At 40.9% G+C, this 26,011-nt stretch overlaps 1 protein-coding gene across 3 annotated transcripts in view; it reads left to right on the forward strand.

Annotated features, from left to right (window-relative positions):
• The window catches only part of LOC136886824 (histamine H2 receptor), a 235,128-nt gene that overhangs the window by 192,657 nt on the left and 16,460 nt on the right, over window positions 1-26,011 (forward strand). For all 3 annotated transcript variants that reach the window (XM_067159662.2, XM_067159660.2, XM_067159663.2), the window contains one exon: window positions 25,428-25,666. In XM_067159662.2, the coding sequence (XP_067015763.1) occupies window positions 25,435-25,666 (232 nt within the window). In that variant the 5' untranslated portion in view covers window positions 25,428-25,434. The remainder of the gene's footprint in view (window positions 1-25,427; window positions 25,667-26,011) is intronic.

The raw sequence follows: 26,011 nt of genomic DNA on the forward strand, positions 1-26,011 counted from the left end.
ACGCCAGTGTTACCCCAGCTGCAAACATGTTTTCACATATAAGCAATCGTAGCCCCACTGCACTCTGTAAAGTCAACACTACCGTTTTATAAGGCTGCATTTTTCGTGGAGAGGTCTTAACACCACGCTCGCACGGCAGCGACGGCACCATCATAACTTAATCTATAGCACAATTTAAACACTGCACTTACAGTTTCGCCCGGTGACGTACAGCCATGGTTTTCACTGGAACTATTTGTTTTTAACATGAAAAGCCTCATCTAAACTGAATAAGAAAATTGAATTGGCATTTTACCGTGGCCGAAGTTTTATATTTTCACTCGCTTACTGAATGTACGCAAAGGAGGAAAAATACTCGTCACGACGTAATATTAATGAAGAATGCCACATAAGACTACAAAGTTCCGCCATCGCAAACAACAAAATACAAAATTCTTTTACTTCGCCTTGAACTCTGTGTTCATGCTGGGCCACCTAAATATTTTTCTGCGGCTATCGGAAAACATATTCTACAGTTCCGTCAATGAATTGCTCGAAACAACTTTATACACTCTTCTTCTGTATAACAATTGCTTTCATAAACTGGCTCTATTTTTATTAGCAAGACGATGTGCAAGGGGCTCTACTGTTAACATGTGTGTGTGGCGCTCAACACATCGAGTGTCAAGTATTCAAACTAACATGCTGAATGGTATGTCGCCGTAAACTGCTGTCGGGGTGGGCCCACAGCTCCGCCTCGCTCCCAGGACAAGGAAGCAAGTGCATGCGCCGGTTCGCTCATGTCGAGACAGCTGTACGCAGTTTTATAAACATTATAAAAAGCGCTCTAAGGAAAATGTTAATGCAAAGTTCAGTGCTCGATAGTGAACAAGAACATCCTCAGATGATATCACAGCAGTTGTTACCTATTTCTTAGGAGCTTAGATTAAGGTGACGAGATTACAAGCACGAAAACGCTTTCACTGCCTATTCTTAACACGAGCCGCAGACCTCACAAAGAGTATCATTTACTTATAGCAAACAGGTTATTATTAATATTATTATTAATGTAAAATGGAAGCGCCCCATTTCCAGTACATAAAGTGTTGCAAAGACAGAACTCTTCCCTTTGGGAAAGGCTAATGATCGTGAATATTTGTTTCACCAAATGAAACTCAGATATTGATAATGATCGATGTATTTGCAGGAACGCGTACGATGACATAAAGTGTCATGTGGCTTCTGATCTTTTGATTTGACCCCATAGACGACCTGTGTGTCATCCCCATGCCAGGGGAATTAACCAATTATATTATACAAATTTACCCTGCCGAGAATCGAACCCGGGACCCCTGTGACCAAAGGTCAGTACGCTAAACATTTAGCCATGGAGCCCGACAAGGCCTAATGTGACCCTAGCCTTCTGTCTCGCTGCTTTGTTACATTCCGACCAAGTAGAAGTGAGGGGTGCGAGAGGGGGTTGGAAGCGCTTAGGGGTTCTCTTTGCACACTTATATTCGCCAGAAATAATTTACTAATTTTTAAATTCTTGAATGAAATTGTTTTTGTGTATTTTTTGTCTTAGGCAGAAGACTCTGAAAATAAAAAAATTCATAATGAGAAATATACATCAGAACCTTGTAATAACTCGGCATTTTCAAATATACGCGACGGTTCACGAAAAACGGGACAATATGCGTCCCAACAGCGGGACATAACGGACAATCAGGTAAAATAAGGTTGCTCTGGCTCAGATAAGTACAGAAACATTTCTATAAGTACAAATGATAACAGCTCTCAGTCACACAACGTACCCATCTGATACGTCCTGAGGACGTTCTTGTAGAACGAAACATGTTTAATATTGTGTCTACCTTTTCAGGTATGTGAATACAGACTAAAAAGCTTCAAATGAAGTGCACAAACCTTGGTATTATTGCAGCCCAGTGCGAGAAGTCAAAGAATGGCGTTCTGTGTACTCATTGCTTGTTGAACAAGTCAGGTAAGCGTAATTCAGCCACTTACTGTTCCTTTCCTTCACCACGAGCTTCTGGAAAGACCAAGAACACACACGTTCAACTGAAAGCCGCTTGGTAATCAACCATTCTTACTCGTTTCTGCGAGATAGCAGATACAACCAGAACGGAAATTATGTATCTATGTATGTATGTATGTATTTATTTATTTATTTATTTATTTATTTATTTATTTATTTATTTATTTATTTATTATCTATTTATTTATCGTCTTGTTTTATATGGTGCGACTCAGGCTATGAAGCCTGCTATTCTGTCCGACCATACATACACCTACATGAAGAGTTAAATATACAGTAAATAAATTATCTACAATTTAATATCTTATGGTATCAATTAAATATTTTAATTAACCAAATAACTTAGCTATGATCTAATCCTACGTATGTTATGAGTAATTATTATTCATTAACCAGGTTTGACAGAGTTTCTTGAAGCGCAGATGGTTTGACACGCGGCGACTACAAATGATCTGCTGTAACTTGTTGAGTGGTGAATGGGAATGCTTAGTACTGAGGTGGATGATGATCTGCTAGAAATACTAGAAGGTGATGCTAGGTAATGGAATTGTGTGGTAAGGTATTCAGGCGTGTTAAGGTTCAGTATACGATGTAACTGGGAAAGTGTGTGAGAATTTCGTCGCCATGAAGGTCTCTAAAATGCGGAAGAAATAGGGTTACACCTTGGTATATCTGAAATAAATCGAACACATACGGTATTTGCATCTTTGAGCTTGATGGAAAGTGAGCCGTTCAGGTTACTGTATAATACGTCACAGTAGTCGAATATTGGCATTACCATACGTTGGATGAGCAGTTGAGGCGGTAAATCTCCGAGTAGGTGTGCGATATATGGTATTTTCCATGTTCAGCCTGTGTCGAATGCTGCATGTGTATATCAGTATGTACAATATGAAGCTCACAACAGAAACATTTCTCGACATCCAGCGTCAAGGTAAAAGTACCTACAATTTCCGTTCATACAGGCTATGACGTGCAACTGGCCTAAGTCTAAAACAGGTCTCACACGAGTTTCGTGATCATTTTTACGAAATAAGATGGTTATATTACAAGTTTTACTGCACAGGAAGCTTCGTCTTCTTGAAGTGACCCACCAGATACAGTCTCCAAGGAGAATTCTTCTACCAAGAACTTCGAAAATGAACATGAGGGTAACTTCCATTCGTCGACTTTTGAGGGACTGCGGTGGATTTACGTTATCATCGTTTATATGAACACGAATTCCACGTTACAAGTGTCACAATCATCAACTCGCTACCGTGGCCAGCCATTGTTGTTCTGAAATGCCCTCATTGTTGAACGAAGTACAGCCATCATCTATATGACACTAATCAGAGAGAAAAGTGGAAGTGGTCCGACACAAGACAAGGCGTCAGTGCTCTAATAGCGTCTATATCGGGAAAGAAGAGGAGTTGACCGAGGGAGGCCGAATAGGATAGATGAAAAATCTGAGCAAACTGGCACACGTAATTGAAAGCTGTGGGCCCCGTGGTCTCCGAACGACGCTCTCAAGTTAAGAGCCACTGGGACCCGTTTTAGTCGCCTTTTCAGGCAGGGGATATCGGGGGGTGTTATTGTACCACCCCAAGCCACAGGGAGAGACGATCATTGAATTAGCTAGCCCAGGTGGAAGATTCCTAGCCTATCTTCAACGAACCTGAAAGTTTATGGAACATCACCCGACGGTGGACACCTGTGACCATTTCTGAAGGATGCACATCAATGGTCCAACCTTGCACCATCCGATGCGTACTTTAAACGAGTTGATATTTTGGGAGAATCCGTCGACAACGAGTAATATTGTGGAACTGCAAGAAAATATCGTAGCGATTTTTTTGCAACTTTGAGCAACGTTTAATTTAATTGCAAAGTAACGTAGAAACTCGTTAATCCGGTCTAATTGGGGGATAACTGGACCAGAATAAGGTAAATAACAGTAGAAACTGCATTAAAACTCCGCTTACACTGCTATGATGGTAGATACATTCAAAGGGCATGTTATGGCGCCTCTCACGTCACTTATACAGAGCCGGTCAGGCGACACTCCGGAGATAAAAATCAATATTTTGGCCATTTTCCCGATTCTTTTACTGACATTGAAAGGATTGAGTTTCTTCTTTCTTGTCACAAAGTTGAAAATGAAAACCTACAACCTGTTTTCCAGTCTTTGACCGGGTCAGGGATGTGATCAATGAACCAGATATAGGCTGTTATTACAATGGGGTCGCCACTCCCAAAGTGATATTAATGACTGATAAATGCTATGAAATGATAATGAAGAGTGTTGCTGGAATGAAAGATGACAGGGAAAACAGAAGTATCCGGAGAAAAACCTGTCCCACCTCCGCTTTGTGCAGCATAAATCTCACATGGGGTGACCGGGATTTGAACCACGGTATCCAGCGGTGAGAGGCCGGCGCGCCGCCGTCTGAGCCACGGAGGCTGTCACTTTAATAATGCTTTCTTTGTCAGTCTGCACCAATGAGCTAGAATAACATAGAGGAGAGGCGGAAGCGCTGCCTGGGTGAAGCTAATAGAACGAAAGTCCGCTATGTTTCCTGTGGTCACACAAGCAAATGACGAAAAGTGTAGAAAATACGCATTTTAGAATCACTGGGAGAGAATGAAAGACCGTTGCCGATAGCTTGAATCATTAAAGCGAATACCGCCACTTCATCATATTGCGGCACGAGGCCAACATCACGATCAGTTGATTGTAGGGTAGTGTGAAATCATCGCACAGTGACATACGAAAAGGCCTCGAAATCGGAACAAGAGCGTTACCCTGCTTGGCTGTTGTGGTTAAGCGTAAATTAGAATAAAAACTATGGGCATAAATATTTATGACAGGAAATCTTAAAATCATAGGGACCTACAATAGGTTACAACCTCATTCTGTTCATATTTTTAAAATTATTGCATCCTCATGAGTACTGTGTTCCTTTCTTAATCTGTTTACCCTCCCGGGTTGGTTTTCCCCACGGACTCAGCGACGGATCCCACCTCTACCACCTCAAGGACAGTGTTCTGGAGCGTGAGACATTGGGTCGGGGGATACAACTGTGAGGGAGGCCTGCACCTGCTATGCTGAACAGGGGCCTTGTGGGGGGGGGGGGAGGAAGCGGCCGTGGCCTTAAGTTAGGTACCATCCCGGCATTTGCCTGGATGAGAAGTGGGAAACCACGGAAAATCACTTCGAGGATGGCTGAGGTGGGAGTCGAACCCACTTCTACTCAGTTGACCTCCCCAGGCTGATAGAATCCCGTTCCAGCCCTCGTGCCCCTTTTCAAATTTCGTGGCGGAGCCGGGAATCGAACCCGGGCTTCCAGGGGTGGCAGCTGCTCACGCTAACCAGTACACCACAGAGGCGGCCCATGAATACTTTACCACAATAATCGTTTAGTGTAATTATTTATTATAATATAGGGGGATATCATGTTTCTCCCATTACCATATCATACTGGGATTACTAGCTGAAAGGTAAGCTTGAAAGTTGTTCATTATGAAGTGTGGCATAGTTTTAAAAACCAAGGCAACAGACATCTACAGTAAAGGCTGTATACATTTCAAAAATAGCAGTAAAATGCTGTATTTACCATACTTGGTGTACGTTTGAACGAAATAAGTGGGTTTTATTTGTGGTTACGTTTTTTTGGTTGTGGGCGCTCCATTTCCTATATTTGTAAATATGAATGAAAATTAAATAGGGCTGGAAATGTACAGAGCATAAGCAACTGAATTAAGTGGGATACCATTTATCTCTTTTCGCCCTCACAACGCATTGTTCCGTTAATTCCTTGTTCTTTAAACGAAGTCTGAAACAAAATTCGACAAATAATTACCGTGGCTATCCGTACTTTCTCTAAGTAAACAATAAAATGGATTTAATTACACACAGAAATTACAAAAAGGAATCTCGGCTATAATTCAGTAATACTTACTTAAAATACGACATATCCTTGGTTTTATTACTCCGATTAGAACAACCATACGCTGAGCTTACGACTGGCATTCTTGAAAGCGAGAATCTATGTTTTCACTTCTTAAAACTTAGGGAATTAAATTGGCATGCACGATCTCCCTGTCACCTCAACATATGCTCTCGCGCCAATTCGCTTTGTTTTGACAATCGTTAACATGGCTGCTCCTTATCAACTTGCTTCATGCAGGGAGGGCTGATGACAGGCATACAGCCCCTCTATGTTATTCTAGCTCGTTGGTCTGCACACAGCAGAAATGGGCGTGGCTTCTGCTGAACTGCTTTGTTAGGTGATGATGTCATTGTTATGTTTCCATTCAATCAAATATGCCTGTTCTTTGCAATTACGCATGCATGCGATGCCCCCCCCCCCCTCTCTTGATATATTTTATACAGAATCCAGCTGTAAGATCCACCATATTTCTGAATGAATTTATAAAACCTGTTACTGACTAATATTTCAGTACTGGACTGTCACTGAGCAGCATTGTATACTTGTATTGGCATTCCTGATGGTACTACAATACTGCCGACAACTATAAGTTTTGTTGTGCTTGAATGTTTAATCTTCTTTGTGAGTGGAAGCCAGTCTGTTTACTTTCTGAAGTACGCGCGCAAGTAACCTCTTGTAGTTGCGTATCAAGGCACTATTATTATTGAAAGACAGTGCGCTGTAATAATTGATAGCTTGTACCCAAGCGAATAAACAATATACGTAAACATAAATTGCTGAACTTTTATTAGGAAAGGATGGGAATCCGCTATTAGGAGTCTCCATTTAAGAAACTCAGAACAAAAGGTCATGAAATGTTATCGGAATCAGATTGTTCTCATCAGGAAAGTGTCGCATCAACTTCAAGCCATGTAAGTCCTTAACATATAGCCTACAATCACGACATGACAGAAACTACAATCCCATAACTTCGACTCAGAAAATGTTGCATTATAAAAAACAAAATGCAGGTAAATCATTTTCCGTACTTTGGAGAAGGAAAGAAGAAGAGACAAGCTTCCAGAGTTACCAGTATTCGTACAGAAGCTGCTAAGAAAGGAAAGGAAGGAAAAACATACGGTTCTGGTGACGTCACTTCAACTTCGCTTTAATTTTCCTGGCAATGTCATTTTACATTTAAATCCCGTTTTCTCCCATAATATTCTGCCAAATGTAACAAAATGTGTGTGGTATATGTATATCACCGATATTAGGAAAGCTGCGTATGGAATTTTTGACTGCAGAAATTTTTCAAGCAGTAGGGATTTTTAAGTCCAAAATTTTAGAACATAAATATTGTACCGGTAAAAGAGCCCGACTCTCAGATTATATTTTAAAGTAAGCAAGAATATAGTTCTCAGGGCAAAAACTGGGTGACTAGTAGCTAGGGCTCGGTACAGGAGGTAGGGTCCTATCTACAAGAAAACTTTGACTCTGAATGAACATGAGTTTATTCATATAAGACATGAAATTGCACATCACCTCCAGGTAGATATAAGCTGTTTTCCACATAGTCCTATAATATGGCTCGGATTCTCCAGTTCACCAAGCCGAGCAGGTTGGAACACGTTCCAGAAGATTCCAGGGACTCCGTACAGAAGCGGCTGGACTGTCTGGGTTGGTAGAAGGTAGAGATGCCTCGAACTTCGAGGCCCAGGTTGAACCCCGATGATCCTGGTGATGTTGCAGATAATCATTTGCTACCTCAGTCCAATGAGACTGAGAGGGTTGATGTCTCCAAGGTCACTCGCAGTACTGATAAATCTGAATTCATAAAAACCTTGGGTGATTAACCTATTAGCGAAGTCACTGGTTGTTATTCGTCAAGACTTTCAAAATTTAACACTCGTAAAATGATATGTCTCTGTATACGAGGATTATGAATACTTTCAAAGTTCACCACTAGCAAAGTCCTCATCTCTGAATAAATACTGGCAAAAAAAACACAAGTCCCTTCTCATGAAACTATAACCAAATTTAAAGTTCATCACTGGCGAAGGTACAAGTCTTTCAATGAACACGGACGAAAAACATAAGTCCATCCACATGAAAATCTGAATAGATTTAAAGTTCATCACTGGCGAAATTTATAAAGTTTTGAATCAACACTGGCGAATGTACAAGTCTTTGAATGAACATGTACGAAAAACACAAGTCCATCCACATGAATAAATTTACAGTCTATCACTGGCGAAATTTATAAGTCTTTGAATCAACACTGGCGAATGTACAAGTCTTTGAGTGAACATGGACGAAAAACACAGGTCCATCCAAATGATTAAATTTACAGTCTATCACTGGCAAGGTATCCAAGTCTTTGAATAAACACAGGTGAAATCCTAAATTTATGTTTTAAAGACGTTGAATGAAGTTAGAGTTCATCACCGGCAAAGTTTATAAGTCTTGGAACCAGTACCGGCAAAATCACAAATTTATGCTTACGGGAACTTTGAGCACATTCAGAGATCATCACTAGCAAAGTCTGTAAATCACTGTTTGTTAGAGGAATGAGTCTCTTAACACTCGCAAATATTGCAGGTTCAATTTATGAAGAATTCGTTCTTTAACACACGTAAATAATACAAGTCCAATTATGAATTTAACACACGTAAATAATACAAGTCCATTTCATGAATAATTGGAAAAATTCCAGTCTCGAATACCCGTAAATATTGTAAGTTAAATTATGAAGACTTAGAAAATGTTCTTTAACACTCGAAATATTGCAAGTCCACTTGAGAATACTTGGAAGAATTCGATCTTCCACACTCGGAAAAAAATACAAGTTCACTTTATGACTACTTAGAAAATTACAGAGTTCCTCGTCGGGACCGTCACTACACGACGATAGTAGCAGCGAGAGTGTCGACGCTGACTACTCAGCTGTAACTGAGTGAACAGGCTACAGTGGGCCCTCCTTTTATTCGATCCGGGACGTCTACGTCACAATACGGCTTGACTGAATATCTCCTGAGTCCCTCGATGGATTTACTTGAAACTCGAGCATTGCGAAGTTCATGTGATCCCAAACAAGATGACATGTCGCTCAAGCCGCTAGCATAATTATTACGGGAGTTACAAAATTTTCCCCGTCGAACATTCTGGAAGATGTGACGTGGAATCTAGAATATACGAGTTCAGGCTGGGAACACGTGGTGTGACGGGCGGGCGGTCTAGCTAGCCCCTGTGGCTACGTCACAGCTCACAGCTGTCCTTCACTCGCTTGCTTGCCCCGCTGACTGTAAACAAACCAGGCGTGCTCAGAACATTACGCGTGATAATTAAATGTCATTTATACTCAAAAAATACTCATGTACAGGTCGTAACCGGTACAATATTGCACAAACTTTAGTAAGATATATCTCCTTACATAAATTATGTACAAATGACTCGATACGTAGCGTTTTTTTAAATATTGTGAAACTGCAAGAAAATATGGTAGCAGTTTTTCGCATCTTAGAGCAACGTTTAAGTTAATTGCAAATTAGAGTAGAAACTCGTTAATCCGGTCTAATTGGGGGATAACACCAGAAACTGCATTAAAACTCCGCTTGCAGCAACAAAACACTACTACGTGCTATCACCTCGTGCCCGTTTAACTGTCTTTACAGAACTGTTCTTTCTGTGTGACTGTATTGAATAATAGTATTATATAGACACGTGCATATAACATAACCTGTGAGTGGAGACGAGGGTCCCCGGGACTTAGTGAGGATGGAGGATTCATCAGACGGTGGCCTAGGTACTCTATCTAACCATAATTCAGTTAGCTCAGATCTAGGAACCGCATTAAATTTGTGCTATTCAGACAGACCGTTAAGTGATGTAGACCAAATACCTTCTCAAATATCTACACTACATAAACGTAGTCTTCCGGACGAGCGTCCTGATTACTGGAATGAAGAGGGTCTAAGTGTGAAGAAGCTACCGGTGTCAGTAAGTGCCAGTGAAAATTCTCATGAACATCGAACTAGCTGCCCAATTCCGCCAGCCCCATCTGTGCAGCCTGTGCAGTTGAATACGTCCAGGATACATGAACCATGTGACCTTGCCGCGGTGGGGAGGCTTGCGTGTCCCAATGATGCAGATAGCCGAGCCGCAGGTGCAACCATATCGGATGGGTATCTGTTGAGAGACCAGACTAACGAATGGTTCATCGAAAGGGGGGTAGCAGCCTTTCGGTAGTTGCAAGGGCGGCAGTCTAGATGATTGACTGATACGGCCTTGTAATAATACTCAACATGGCTTAGCTGTGTTGATACTGCTACACGGCTGAAAGCAACGGGAAACTACAGCCGTAACTACCTCCCGAGGACATGCAGCTCTCTCTGTATGAATGATGTACTGATGATGGCTTCCTCCCGGGTAAAATATTCCGGAGGTACGTATCTCCGGGTGGGGACTACACGAGAGGGGGCGATCATCAGGAAGATGGATACTGACATTCTGCGAGTCGGAGCGTGGAATGTTAGAAGTTTGAATCGTTGTGGTAGGTTAGAGAATCTGAAAAGGGAGATGGATAGGCTAAAGTTAGATGTAGTTGGTATAAGTGAAGTACGTTGGCAGGAAGAACAGGATTTTTGGTCAGGCGACTACCGAATTATCAACACGAAATCAAACAGGGGAAATGCAGGAGTTGGTTTAATAATGAATAAGAAAATAGGGCAGTGGGTAAGCTACTACGACCAGCATAGTGAAAGAATTATTGTCGTCAAGATAGACACCAAACCAATGCCCACCACAATAGTGCAGGTCTATATGCCTACTAGTTCAGCGGATGATGAAGAAATTGAAAGAATATATGAGGAGATAGAAGATTTAATACAATATGTAAAAGGTGATGAGAATCTAATTGTGATGGGAGACTGGAATGCAGGGGTAGGCCAAGGAAGAGAAGGTAGTATAGTAGGAGAATTTGGATTGGGACAAAGGAACGAAAGAGGAAGTCGGCTGGTTGAATTCTGCACTGATCATAATTTAGTCCTTGCCAATACTTGGTTCAAACACCACAAACGACGGCTTTATACGTGGACGAGACCTGGAGACACTGGAAGGTATCAAATAGACTTCATTATGATTAGGCAGAGATTCAGAAACCAGGTGTTGGATTGCAAAACTTTCCCAGGAGCAGACGTGGACTCTGACCACAACTTGTTGGTCATGAAATGCCATCTGAAGTTGAAGAAATTGAAGAAAGGAAAGAATGCATAAAGATGGGATCTATACAAGTTGAAAGAAAAGAGTGTGAGGGATTGTTTCAAGGAACATGTTGCACAAGGACTAAATTAAAAGGCTGAAGGAAACACTATAGAGGAAGAGTGGAGAGTCATAAAAATGAAGTCAGTAGGGCTGCTGAAGAAATGTTAGGAAGGAAGGAAAGATCAACTAAGAATCAGTGGATAACTCAGGAGATACTAGACCTGATTGATGAACGACGAAAATACAAGAATGCTAGAAATGAAGAGGGCAGAAAAGAATACAGGCGATTAAAGAATCAAGTGGATAGAAAGTGCAAGGTAGCTAAGGAAGAATGGCTGAAGGAGAAGTGCAAGGATGTCGAAGGCTGTATGGTCCTTGGAAAGGTAGATGCTGCATACAGGAAAATCAAGGAAACCTTTGGAGAAAGGAAATCTAGGTGCATGAATATTAAGAGCTCAGATGGAAAGCCACTTCTAGGGAAAGAAGACAAAGCAGAAAGATGGCAGGAGCATGTCCAACAGTTGTATCAAGGTAAAGATATAGACAATTTGGTTCTGGAACATGAAGAGGCTGTTGATGCTGACGAAATGGGAGACCCAATTTTGAGGTCAGAGTTTGACAGAGCTGTGAGTGACCTAAACAGGAACAAGGCACCTGGAATTGATGATATTCCCTCCGAATTACTGACTGCCTTAGGAGAAACCAGTATGGCAAGGTTATTTCATTTAGTGCGCAAGATGTATGAGACAGGAGAAGTCCCATCCGATTTTCGGCAGAATGTTGTTATACCTATTCCCAAGAAAGCCGGTGCTGACAGGTGTGAAAACTACCGCACCATCAGTTTAGTATCTCATGCCTGCAAAATTTTAACACGTATTATTTACAGAAGAATGGAAAAACAAGTTGAAGCTGAGTTGGGAGAAGATCAATTTGGCTTCAGAAGAAATGTAGGAACACGTGAAGCAATCCTGACTGTACGTCTGATCTTAGAGGATCGAATCAAGAAGGACAAGCCCACGTACATGGCATTCGTAGATCTAGAAAAGGCATTCGATAATGTTGATTGGACCAAGCTATTTATGATTCTGAAGATGATAGGGATCAGATACCGAGAACGAAGAATTATCTACAATCTGTATAAAAATCAGTCTGCAGTGATAAGAATCGAGGGCTTTGAAAAAGAAGCAGCAAACCAGAAAGGAGTGAGGCAAGGCTGCAGTTTGTCCGCTCTCCTTTTCAATGTTTACATAGAACAGGCAGTAAAGGAAATCAAAGAGAAATTTGGAAAGGGAATCACAGTCCAAGGAGAGGAAATCAAAACCTTGAGATTTGCCGATGATATTGTTATTTTATCTGAGACTGCAGAAGATCTCGAGAAGTTGCTGAATGGTATGGATGAAGTCTTGGGTAAGGAGTACAAGATGAAAATAAATAAGTCCAAAACAAAAGTAATGGAGTGCAGTCGAACGAAGGCAGGTGATGTAGGAAATATTAGATTAGGAAATGAAGTCTTAAAGGAAGTAGATGAATATTGTTACTTGGGTAGTAAAATAACTAACGATTGCAGAAGTAAGGAGGACATAAAATGCAGACTAGCACAAGCAAGGAAGAGCTTTCTTAAGAAAAGAAATTTGCTCACTTCAAACATTGATATCGGAATTAGAAAGATGTTTTTGAAGACTTTCGTGTGGAGCGTGGCATTGTATGGAAGTGAAACATGGACGATAACTAGCTCAGAAAGAAAGAGAATAGAAGCTTTTGAAATGTGGTGTTACAGAAGAATGCTGAAGGTGAGATGGATAGATCGAATCACGAATGAAGAGATATTGAATCGAATTGGTGAGAGGAGATCGATTTGGCTAAATTTGACGAGAAGAAGAGATAGAATGATAGGACACATCTTAAGACACCCAGGACTTGTTCATTTGGTTTTTGAAGGAAGTGTAGGTGGTAAGAACGGTAGGGGTAGACCAAGGTATGAATATGACAAGCAGATTAGAGCAGATGTAGGATGCAATAGTTACGTAGAAATGAAAAGGTTAGCACAGGATATGGTGGCATGGAGAGCTGCATCAAACCAGTCTATGGACTGATGACTCAAACAACAACACAGCTAGCCAGCTTGCTCCAAGTCAACAAGTACGAAGCAGCCCTCAGCATGAGTCATACTTCTATAAGTTAGATGATGAAGGTCCGTTCATAGTGTATACTGAACATAAATCCAATGAGGCAGGTGCGGCAACTAAACATATCGGCCGGTTGCATCCAATGTCCGTGGGAAAGTGTATTAGTGCCTTAATACCAGACATGCGTACTTCTATAATGAACATTACAACAAAGGGACGTAATAGGGTTCCGCTACCTGTGCAAACAGGCTTGCTCATTTACAATCCCCCTCACTCAGTCTTTATATATCAAGGCACCTAACGGTGAACACAGTTATAATTCGTGCAGTAGATACGTCCTTCTCGGAGGAAGAATTACTTTCAGAAATTCAGTCAGATAAGAAAATATTAGAAGTACATCGCTTTCACCATAAACTTGTGCGAGATGGACAGACTGTACTAGTGCCTCGGCAACTGTTGCGTGTTGTATTTGAAGGTCGCACTTTACCTCCTTACGTGTATATATTTAACACTCAGTGTGGTGTAGAACCTTACGTCCAGAATGTAACCCTTTGCTACCAATGTCTTAAATACGGCCACGTAAATAAACAGTGTCGTAGCAAAGCACGCTGTGCATTTTGCGGCAACAGTCACATCACTGCAGATTGCCTTACTCCAGATCCGCCTAAATGTATTTACTGCTCTGGCCCTCATCGTGCAGATGATCGATCCTGTCCAGAATACGAACGACAGCGTAGGATTAAATATAATATGGCCCATTTAAATATCACCATTGAGCAAGCACTCGAAATGGAATCTACAAGCACATATGCTAATACTGTGATGCAAAATAACACTCCTCCAGCAAGTACATCTTATCACAAGGAATTTCCATCCCTTCCTTTCCCTGCACGTGGGCCACTTCCCACCAATAACCTTTCCAACTCTTCTTTCCCTAGTACCTCTAAGGTGTCCTCTCGTTTTACCCCCAAAGTCCTTCCACCCCAAAGTCTAGAGTTCCAGTTCACAACCAGTGGAAAACATACTACAATGGACAGCGTTTTCCTGCCAACTCTACTGGACCTATATACCCTACACAACAAGTTCAACCAAGTCAACAGCCTCAAACAACACCACAGGCTCTACCTACAACTCCACTGCTTGAAAACATTGTCCAGTTTATTTTGACGCTTAAAACACGGCCTCCTCGGAAATTGATCCCTCTCATATACGTGACGTTATTTCATTACTTTTGAATCAGAATAACCATAGATACCGCACCTCAACTGAATAAAATAATACAGAGGAACTGTCACTCAATACGAGCGCATAAACTTAGCCTTCAGACTCTACTGCGAGATTACTCTCTTTCAATGTGTGTAGTTAGTGAGACCTGGCTGAAGGATACTACCCACTTTCAGCTTCCAGGCTACAATTTTATAAGAAGTGATCGTGGTGATGGTTATGGAGGGGTTGGAATTCTCCTCCAGAAGAACATCATTTATGATCAAGTAACTCTTAATCTTCGAGGGTCTAAACTGGAAACATGTGCCATCAAGGTTAACTACAGGGGTTCACCGTTAACTATTGTTTCCGTATACCGATCACCTAACCAACTGGTATCTGTACACGAACTGCGTCGACTCTTTTCCCAACTTTCACAGCCTGTACTTATCTTCGGGGACTTCAACTCACACCACTTGAATTGGGGAAGTTCTTCTACTGACTCACATGGAATACAACTCATGGGTGTAGCTGAAGAAGAAAACTTAGTGCTACTGAATGATGGGTCCCCTACCCGAATTTCCCGACCTAATCAAGCTCCTTCGGCAGTAGATGTTACTTTTGCATCTCCTTCAATAGCACTCGATTTCTCCTGGCAGGTTCTACAGGACACTCTAGGATCTGACCACTTTCCAATATTATTAACATCGACTAATACATCAACCATTCCTCATACCATCTACCCAACATATCGTTGGAAAATTCGACAAGCTGACTGGGCAAGTTACAAGGAGGCAATAGATCTCATCCTGGAAGAATACCACGAAACGAATGACATTGTCAGAGACTACGAAACATTCTGCGATACCATTAATCGAGCAGCCTGCCTTATAATTCCACAAAACAGACCATATGCATACAGCAAACGACCTCCAACTCCCTGGTGGGATAACGAATGTCATGCTGCGCTGCATGACAGGCGTGTGGCACTCCATCAGTATAAACAGGATGCTTCTGAAGCTAACTTCCTCACCGTACAACAAACTCAAGCGAAAGCAAAACGCTTATTCAAGCTTAAAAAGCATCAGGGTTGGCTCCAATATTGTACTTCTCTCAACTCATCTATCTCTCCTGTTACGATGTGGCGGAATATTCGTCGTTTCCGAAACTCACAGAACTGCCCTCAGTTTACATCTACATGTACGATACCAATAAAAGAGGACACCCTGAGACAAATGGCCATGAAGATAATTTCCATCACTACTTCGTCCATTTGAATTTCAAGAACTTATTAAAGCCTTGAAAACGAGTAATAATACTTCCCCAGGCCCAGATAACATCCATTACTCAACATGTCTAGTGATGGACATAAGAAACTACTTAAGCTGATGAACAGGATGTGGTTTCAAAGAGTCCATCCTCCGTAACCCTGATCGTCTGGTACCATTATTGAAGAATGGGAAAAATCCACGACTGTCTTCATCCTATCGCTCACTGTCCTTAATATGCTGCTTGTACAAGACTATGGAAAGGATGATTAAGCATCGATTAGAATGGTGGGTAGAACATCACAAGCTACTACCACCTCAACAAATGGGTTTTCGACGTGGGAAAGGTACAAAAGATACACTTGTACATCTTATTACAGACATCCAACTTGGTCTGACCAATAACAATTACGTTGTGGCATTATACACTGATCTCTCTTCTGCGTATGACAGCGTGCTTATTCCCGTCTTAAAAGACAAATTACGCTTCCTACATCTCCCAGAGGACTTTATTGGGAACCTCAGTTGCCTTCTACAAGATAGACATCTCATCATGTTTCACAATGGCACGACAATTGGTCCTCGAATGACATCCCAAGGTCTTCCACAAGGCTCTATCTTGGCCCCGTTGCTTTTTAACATATACACAGCAGACCTCACATCTATATTTTCTCCTGAGATTCAAGTTCTTCAGTATGCTGATGATATTTGCATTTATACAGAAGCTGAATCCTTGGACAAGTGACGGTTGCCATGAGGACTTTCACTCCTTGGCTTCATAACCATGGATTAACGATATCTGCAGGAAAATCAGCAGTCTCTATCTACACTCGACATTCGAGACCCCCACTGGACACGATTCATCTGGATTCCTACTTATTTCCCTACAAGGTGGTGGTGCCTTATCTAGGAGTTCTCATCGATCACAAATTGACATGGTCTCCACATATTCATCATGTGCTCCGTAAGTGTGATATTTCAGTCAATATCTTACGAGCTATTAGCGGCTCTTGGTGGGGCTGTGACCCGAAAATTGCGCTGCAACTGTACAGAACTTTGATTCGACCTCTCCTGGATTGTGGAAGTGGATGCTTTGCTACGGCTTCCAAAACATTGTTAACTAAACTAGACAAATGTCAGTATAAGGCCCTTAGATTCTGCATAGGATCAATGCAGTCTACACCTACAAATGCTCTGCTACTTGAAACACTCGAAACTCCTCTCCATCTACGAAGGCAGTATCTAGCGGGAAAATATATTTTCAAACATTTTCAATACAGGAAGTCTCCAATACTTCACAAGATATCCAAGCTGACTACCCTAGTACTGACTTTACGCTACTGGAGAAAGAAACGTCAACCGATCCTAGTGGATGCATTTACCAATCTCAGTGGTTAGAGACGTATTATAAGCACTACAGATACCCATCCCAGTTTTAACCGTTCTTTTGAAACTACATTAAGAAACTGGATATTCGACTAGAAACATCATTTGAGATCACTGTGAACTGTAACGATGTCAGCCTGAAACGTTACCCGGCAGAATGGCCACACGCCCGACACATCTACACAGATGGATCAAAGGACTGTAATACAGTGGGTAGCGCCTATATCGCTGTTCAATCCGCCAGTTGTGGTAAATTGAAGCTACCTCCGACAGCATTTATTTTTACGGCTGAGCTTACAGCCATTTTGGTGGCCCTCGAATACGCTGCAAATCTTTCTGAGCGGTTGATTGTGGTGTTGTCTGATTCTAGATCAGCACTGCAGAGTCTACAAACCATTAACTCACGGACATCATCCTTGATTCTCGTACACGAGATTATTGCACAGGTACATCGACTTGAGACACAGGGGAAGAAAGTTTCATTTGTGTGGGTAAAACCCCATGTAGGAATCCCAGGCAATGAGCTAGCAGACAAAGCACCACGATCTGCTGCCACTGAAGGCCAACAGACCTACACGACAGTTCCAGCATCGGATTACACCTCCTTGCTTCGTCGACGACAATTGACGGCGTGGAACAACGAGTGGCATGATACCTCCCAACAACGCGGAAAACACTATGCCACTATCCATCCAGATATTCCAAACGTTCTTTGGCACCACCAGCGTCCCTATTCGTGTCAATTCATCAGAGCAATCGCAAGAATGAAGTTTCATCATAGTTGTTTCCCTCAGCATCTGCACAAAATCCAATTACTACCATCTCCCTTATGTTCATGTTCAGCTGATACAGTTGCCGATCTTAATCATATATTCTTTGGATGTCCACACCACTTTGTACGCACTACTTATCTACTTCAAAATTTATTGGCATTGGGATACCAATTACCCCTATTCTTTCGTCAATTCTCCAAAAAAGTGACCAATCTGCTTACTTTGAGTTATATGCATTTCTTTCTGACATTGGACTGCGAATCTAAGTCCTTCACCTAGCATCGAACTTACCCTATCAAAACTACAACACTCCTATCTTCTTCTGATCCACGGCCTAGTCACGCGTACCACTGGATGTCCTCATAGGCCTTATGATGAGAAGACGAATCCATTTCTCCTGTCTCCGAGCAATAAATAAATTAAAACATAAGTTCCTATAAAACCCCTTCCATTCATAAGTCACTGGCTGAGTGGGCTTCGACCCGAATGCCAAAAAAAAAACCACTATGATTGTAGGTACATTTAACGGGCATGTTTTTATGTAAGTGACATTCCCACAAATTTTCGTGAAAATCCATGTATTAGGTAAATATATCTGTTTATCTCAGGAGTGTTGCCTTCATACTCTACCGTTCCAGCCTATGATTTTGGGTGCCGCCTATAATCCCAGGGTCGTACACGGGTGATCCCGGTGATATTTTCGAATACTATAAACTAATCTTAAATTAATAAGCAGGAAGGAAAAAGGAGAAAGATAATAAAAATGATCATGAATGAGAACCTTTCTGGAAACACATTTATTAAAAGGAAAAACTTCGGCAAAGCGATAACGAAAAATAACTGAAAACACTTTGAAAATAAAAATTGTTACTCACTCTCACTAGGTCGACTGAAACCCATAATCATTCATCAGTGTTACAAATCGGTTATCTCCTTTGAATATTATCTTCCATTAAGCACCAATGCTTTATTTGTTAAGTTTAATAAGTCGGCCTGTTTCAAATTTTATTCAGTTCCACTCTTTCAATCAATGAAAGAAAAACAATACTCTTTTGTAAACTCAAACTCCTAAGATATACATATTGAGTGGTTCAAACTTCATTACATCATTCGATAGATCCATATTTACGACTTCGTTACGACAAAATTTTGCCGACGTCAAATATTAATTAATTTTGCTTCAATTACCTCTTATTGCGTCTCATTATTAATTTGCTGAACATTATTTCCAAAATGTAGTTGCCCTGTGTTATCTTTATCATTAATTTGAGTTACCATTCATTAAAAACATTACGTTACATTTATTAAATCCAAATCAAATTATTAAATTGTCGAATTTTGAAATAATTATTATATCCATTATTCATTAATTCAATCATTCATTAATCATTAATTCATTGTTTATTAATTTATTATCTATCATGGTTCACTATATCTCATCTACAATAACTATCATGAAACGAACGCGGACTGACGAGTACAGCGGATATGACTACAACATGAGAAAATCTGATATAAAGATAAAATTCTAACTCCACACATACACAACCAGCTGTCTCAATATGATCACCCTGAATAAAACCAAAATCTGTAGTGAAGGGCCCTACTTATAATTAATAACACAAAATCCCCTCAAAACTTACATCTACACTGCCTCTACTGCACTAGGAATTGAACCCCTGCCTGAAACATACCAACCATTTGGAACTGATTCCACAAGTCAAATAAATGACTACAACCACAAATCAGAATTTGCGTTGCCAAATACACAATAAAGATAATTCACACATAACGACAAATAAATCCAGCAATGATAGTCATCGGTGAATACAAAGTCCATTGACCTGGTCGAGAGTCGAAGTGACGTCCCTCAGGACGTTCCATTACAGTAACCTGAAATTCCCTATCTTTAACAAAAGTGATACTCAAATTATGTTACATCTTTGAATATCTGTGCTGTGGTCTACCTGATCAAATGGAATTATATAAAAATGACACTGTAATTAGTCTTTGATGACCCTATCTCGACGGGCTTTAATCTTTAACATTACAACGCTGTGCTGTGGAGAAGTCTCGAGTTGAAAATAAACACGTGTGCTTCCTTCGCGCCTCGGCTATAACACTGTCATCACTCGACGATATCTCCGTACTCAAGGCAAGTTCATTCAATCACTTCCAAATACTTCATATAATCCAGCCTCCACTGGGCTTGTAACAAAATATTCCTCGCAATCTACATTCAGGAATACACAATATCTTGCCTTCAATTGTTCAAACCTCGCCAGGATTCACTACTGTTATTCCTCGAGAATACTTAATCTCAAATATCAACTTCATTCCACATTACCGTTGGTTCTCTTGCTCTCAACAGCGTTCTGAGTGTTAAAGTAACCTTTCTCAAACATGATTAAAAAATAAACTCAAGAACGAAGTATTGAAAAACACGAACTAACACACAGCACATATCATTAACCTGACAAAGTCAAATCACTTGTCGATGAACAAAAGCTCTAAATATACACTGCAATGTTCACTCATGGTCACTGGTTCAAATCCGTAGCACAATATAGATGAATTTCTCTGGAAGAGTGGAAATAATTATGCAACATGCCAGTACTGCTGACATGCCCCACGAACTACCTAAATGTACTAAATGCCATCTAACCTTATTAAAATATGAACACCACTCGCTTATACCATTTCAGAAGATCATATAACACACGCTTAAGAATACATTCTAAAGATCACATTAACATTATCACACGCAGATTATATATAAAACACACACCCCAAGGCATTAGTACCACAAAATTAACTATCTAAATCTAGCTGACCATTGCTACATATTTAATATCAGGGACCTCTGCCTGTATAACCAGTTGATCATATAAAAACACTCACAACTGCTGTAAAAAGAAACACTATATTACGGACAGTACAATATCACACATTACAGTCCCTCGGCCATACTTTCATCATAACAACAGCCAAACACTCAGATTAAACGTGACGTTCTCCCACCTTTTGATACCAATCACAACACAATCTTTACAAACAGTGGCGAGAAGGTACTTTAACTCTTCTTCCACTCCTGGTGAAGTTGCGGCTACCGAAACTTAATGTCTCAGAAACCGTGTCACTAGTTTAGGCCATCTCCTCACTCCCACCTTCAACCTCCAATGGATAAAGGTGCCTTGTAGGACGGATGAGGTCTCCTGAGGATGTCTTAACCCGAACTAACCTGATCACTTTGTCTTTACCTGGAAATATAGCTGTCACTCTCCCCAGGGGCCAGTCGATTCCTCTCTTGTCATCACTGACCAATGATGACCACATCTCCTACCTTCCACTGCGGGCCAGTCGATTCCTCTCTTGTCATCACTGACCAATGATGACCACATCTCCTACCTTCCACTGCCGATCACGCTCCGTGCCCGATAAACAGCAGAGAAGGCTACCCAGATATTCCAGCCGGAATCTTCTCCTCAGTTCATTCCTCAGCTGTTGAAGGTACTGACACCTTCTCGTGAGACTCACCTGATCTACTTTGTCTAAATCTGGAGCACCAACCACGGGAATGTCCTGAAGAAACATTGACGGAGTTAGAGGTACCAATTCAACACGACTTTCTGAAATGTAGGTGAGAGGTCTCGAGTTAATTACTGATTCACAATGAGCAATAACAGTCATCAGGTCCTTATATGACAAGATAGCCTTGTCTAAAACACGCCTTAATAGTTTCTTGACCATTTGCACAATACGCTTCCAGAATCCACCCCACCAAGGAGCTGAAGGAGGACTAAACTTCCACTCGATTCTAGTAACTGATGTTTTCGAACCTATTTTTCTCCAATCAATGTTGCCGAACAATTTGTTAGCCCCAGCAAAGTTTGTCCCATTGTCACTATGAATCACACGAGGGCTATGAAGCGCCTAAGGGTTTGTAAAAATCCTGTAGTCGGCAAAGTCATTACTAGTTCAAAATGGACTGCTCTAACAATTGTACATGTAAAAATCACAATCCAAGCCTTGTCTTTGGATTTTAGAAATAGTGGCCCATCAGGATCCACTCCTACCACTTCAAATACACCTGCATCTCTCACACGATCTTCTGGAAGGGCTGGCGTGTCAGGAACTGATTTTTTCATTTTGAATTTTCTACATTGTATACATTTCCTGATGACTTTACGAATTGTTCTTCTTCCCTTTGGTATCTAGTAGTGCTCCCGCTGTATGGCGAGTACAATCTGAACACCTGCATGAGAAGCTCTCAAATGATGTTCTCTGATTATCACCTCAGTCAAAGGGTGATTTGATAACAATAAAACAGGTGTACGGGAATCGTATTCATCCTTTCTGTTGGTGATTTTTGTCTTAACCCTGACGAGGCCCAGAACATTGTGACATTTGGTCAATAGCAGCACGTAAACAATCCACAGGAATGGCTCTGTAAATTCAGCTTTTCAACTAGCATGGCTCCACCTTTTCAACACAAAGCAATGTTATAACATTTTCATTAGGACTAATTTCAACGCCAATTTCTGCGTCATCTTCAGCCATCCAAGAAAGGAAGACATCCGACCGAATCCATCTCCATAGTGAATTTAATTTAAGGATATTGCTGATTTAGGTGGTTTAGGAATAGATGAAGTTTCGCAGGAACTTCTGTCCAGACCACAAATGCATCATTAACATACCTCCACCATATCATAGGTTTGACGGGCGCCGAAGCAATAGGAGGAGGAAGTGACATAAGCTTCTTTCTTATATTAAATAATTGTTAACGCAAAGTCGAACCTGGAAGCTCAAGTTCCTATTAGACTTGCAGAAAATTTGTTTTAAAGTGTTATGTTTTGTCGTAAGAATGAATTTCATGCTTTTAACTCAAGATTGAAGAATCTCATACTCATAAGTGAAAAAACATCTATCGAACATTTTGTGACGGAAATTCGAACTCTCAACTTCTTAATGATTTCAATAAGCAAACTATTTTAATATGTTACATGTTGTTAGCATTGTAACTCAGTGTTGTCAAATTTCTCGTAGTTCATGTTCACAGAGTTTAACTCTTAGCCCATTTCAATCATTTTAAACATAGAGTTACACTGTTCTAGTGCGTTACCTTGTGTTGTTATTTATACATGTGTCTATGTCTGTTCTCAATTTTTGGCTGTCACACATTCCATTCACTTGCGCTTTTATTCTGTGTGGGTTGGTAAAAGAATGAAATTCTCATCATTCCTGAGAACAACGTTTTCCATTGGGAGATGCAATATCAACTACTTGAGATTTGCTGATGACACCACCTTGATAGCATCATCTGAAGAGGAGTTGACAGAGCTGATCAAGAGAGTAGAGGAAGCAAGCCTAGAAATTGGATTATGCCTAAATCGACAGAAAACCAAAGTCATGATTGTTGATCGTAAGAACAACAACAGTCCACATGTAAAACAGATTGGAGGGTGTGAAGTTGTACATCAGTATGTATACCTAGGCTCCTTACTATCCAATTCTGGTGGTTCCAAAGATGAAATAAAGCGAAGAATTGAAATAGCAAAGGTAGCAATGATCCGTCTGCGGAAGATCTGGAAAGATAACAACATCACCATTAAGACAAAAAAGAAGCTCGTTGAATCTCTAGTCTTCTCAGTCTTCTTGTATGGCGCAGAGGCGTGGACCATCCTCAAACGTGATCGTGAACGGATAGAAAGCTTTGAAGTGTGGTGCTGGAGGAAAATGTTAAGGATTCCTTGGACAGCTCATCGCACGAACACATCAATCCTGAACCAACTTCAGATAAAGTTCGTCTGTCGTGTAAGGTCTCTCAGCGGATGGTACGCTACTTTGGACATATAATGCGCCGAGATGGTAGTCTACAAAAGCTGATTGTTAAGGGCAAAGTCCAGGGAACCAGACAACGAGGACAAATACCAACGCGATGGATTGACATGGTGAACGGCCCCCTACAGTATTCTCTCAAAGTAACCACATTTAAAGCTTTAGGTAGGGAAGAATGGCGGAATATGGTTCATCGGCTAGAGGGCTGAATATTATGATATTCACGACGCCTCAGTTATGAGGCAAAACGAAGAAGAAGAAGAAGAAGAAGAAGAGACTGGGAAGATGTTCCAGTTAGCGATCTGAACACCAACATGGTTACATAAATGTTTGTGAGCTGTTCAAATTTCGGGTGATGTGTGTGTCATAGGTTGAGGAAAATGTAAAACTGATGCAGGAATTGATGGTGTATTATGTCCAGAGTTGGAAGTAAGTGAGTAGAAATAATCAAATTACTTGTAATGATCACATTCTTAGTCATTTTACTTGTAATTGTTACTTTTTACAGATTTACTTTCTACTTGTAATTGATCTCATGGAATAAAATTGTAATCGTTACATTCTGGTAATTGATGTACATTGCACGGAAGCAGAAATTATACTGAGTAACTTTTCAGCTCTATTACAGCAGAACCAGTAACTTCACCAGTTCTTCTTACCTCTCCAGAACTTCCAAAGACATCATCTTCCACCAAAGTGGTTCTTAAAATTAAACGCAGGCATTTCTTTACGTCCCCCGTAGTGCTGTACTTCCCGCAAAGACGTCGGGGCTGAGCGATGAAAATCTTAAGAGCCAGTAAATTTATTTGCAAAGTAAATTACAAATTATTTGAAATGGTAAAAGTCATTAATTTAATAAAATGATGGGAACTATTTTTCTATAGTTCTAATGTATCGTGTTTAGTCTCACCTAGCGATGTCTGATAAAACACACGAAATGAAGTGATATATTCACCTTGCAAAGTCAGTAACCTCCATCAGACTGGAAGGTAAAGTAACATTTCTCAGGTAACGCTACTGATTGGATCTCCCTAACTTGCTCAATCACTGTCATAGAATATTGAAAGAACTCATGTTTTCGTATTTCAGACGATCGAGTTGTTACAGATACGAGTGAGTGATGGTGTTATCAGAGGATGGTTGTCCACTTAGAACAATAATCAACCGAGCAAGTGGCTGTGAACTTGTGAGATAGTGGGTTCGAAACCCACTGTCGGCAATCCTGAAGATCGTTTTCCATGGTTTCCCATTTTCATACCGGGCAAAAGCTTGGACTGTACCTTAATTAAGGCCATATTTGCTTCCCTCCCACTCCTATACCTTTCCTATGCCATCGTCGTGTCCGTGCAACATCAAACAAATTGTTAAAAAGGATATCACCACCACCATAAGCGGAGCTACATCATATGTTCCAGTTGCTCAATGAGCAACATGTGTGCCATTTAACCCCTTTTGGCTTCTCCACACAAAGTGCTCAAAGAGGCCAAGAATAAGAATGGATTCATTTGTACGTATCAGTTAATATTGTGTATAACCCACTGTTCCAAGCTCCTCCTCACACTACAATATACTCTCTTAATCTGGAACAAGAAGTCTCTCGTACACCACAACAATGGTGTTTGTTACAGGTTCGTCATGAACCTCATGGTGACCAATATATTCTCGTGCTGCGTGCTGTCCCCGCTGGCATTGGTGGACAACCTGCTGGAGGGGGCAAATCGAAGCCTGTGTGCCGCCTCTGAAGGGGTAGCCGCCACCTCTTGTGCCGCCTCCGTCCTCGCTGTACTGCTCATTGGCATCGACCAGTTCTGTGCCGTTCTCGACCCCCTGCGGTACCACACCCGCATAAACAGTTTCCGCTCTGCAGGTAAATGGACTGGATGATCGCTGAGGTAGTCAGTATAGATATCATAAACATAAAAATAAGAACTAAATACAGCACTGCAACTTAACTACTGGCAGTCCTGCTAACCGTAATTACAATATGTATGACACACAAATAAACCTCCTCAGTTTTTCCAACCCATTCTGAATAAAATTCTCACATGTGTGAGCAAACTTTTGCACACTTGTCCAAAAATACCCACCTTTTATGAGTGAAAAATTGTATAACATGGAAAGCCTAATACATAGAAGTTATACGAAAAAGGCAGTGTTTAATCCAGCATAAAACTTGCTAATTATTTGGTTCTGTTGTGGAAAAGGTATCGTT

The sequence above is a fragment of the Anabrus simplex genome, chromosome X (assembly GCF_040414725.1).
Source record: "Anabrus simplex isolate iqAnaSimp1 chromosome X, ASM4041472v1, whole genome shotgun sequence".
Lineage (NCBI taxonomy): Eukaryota > Metazoa > Arthropoda > Insecta > Orthoptera > Tettigoniidae > Anabrus > Anabrus simplex.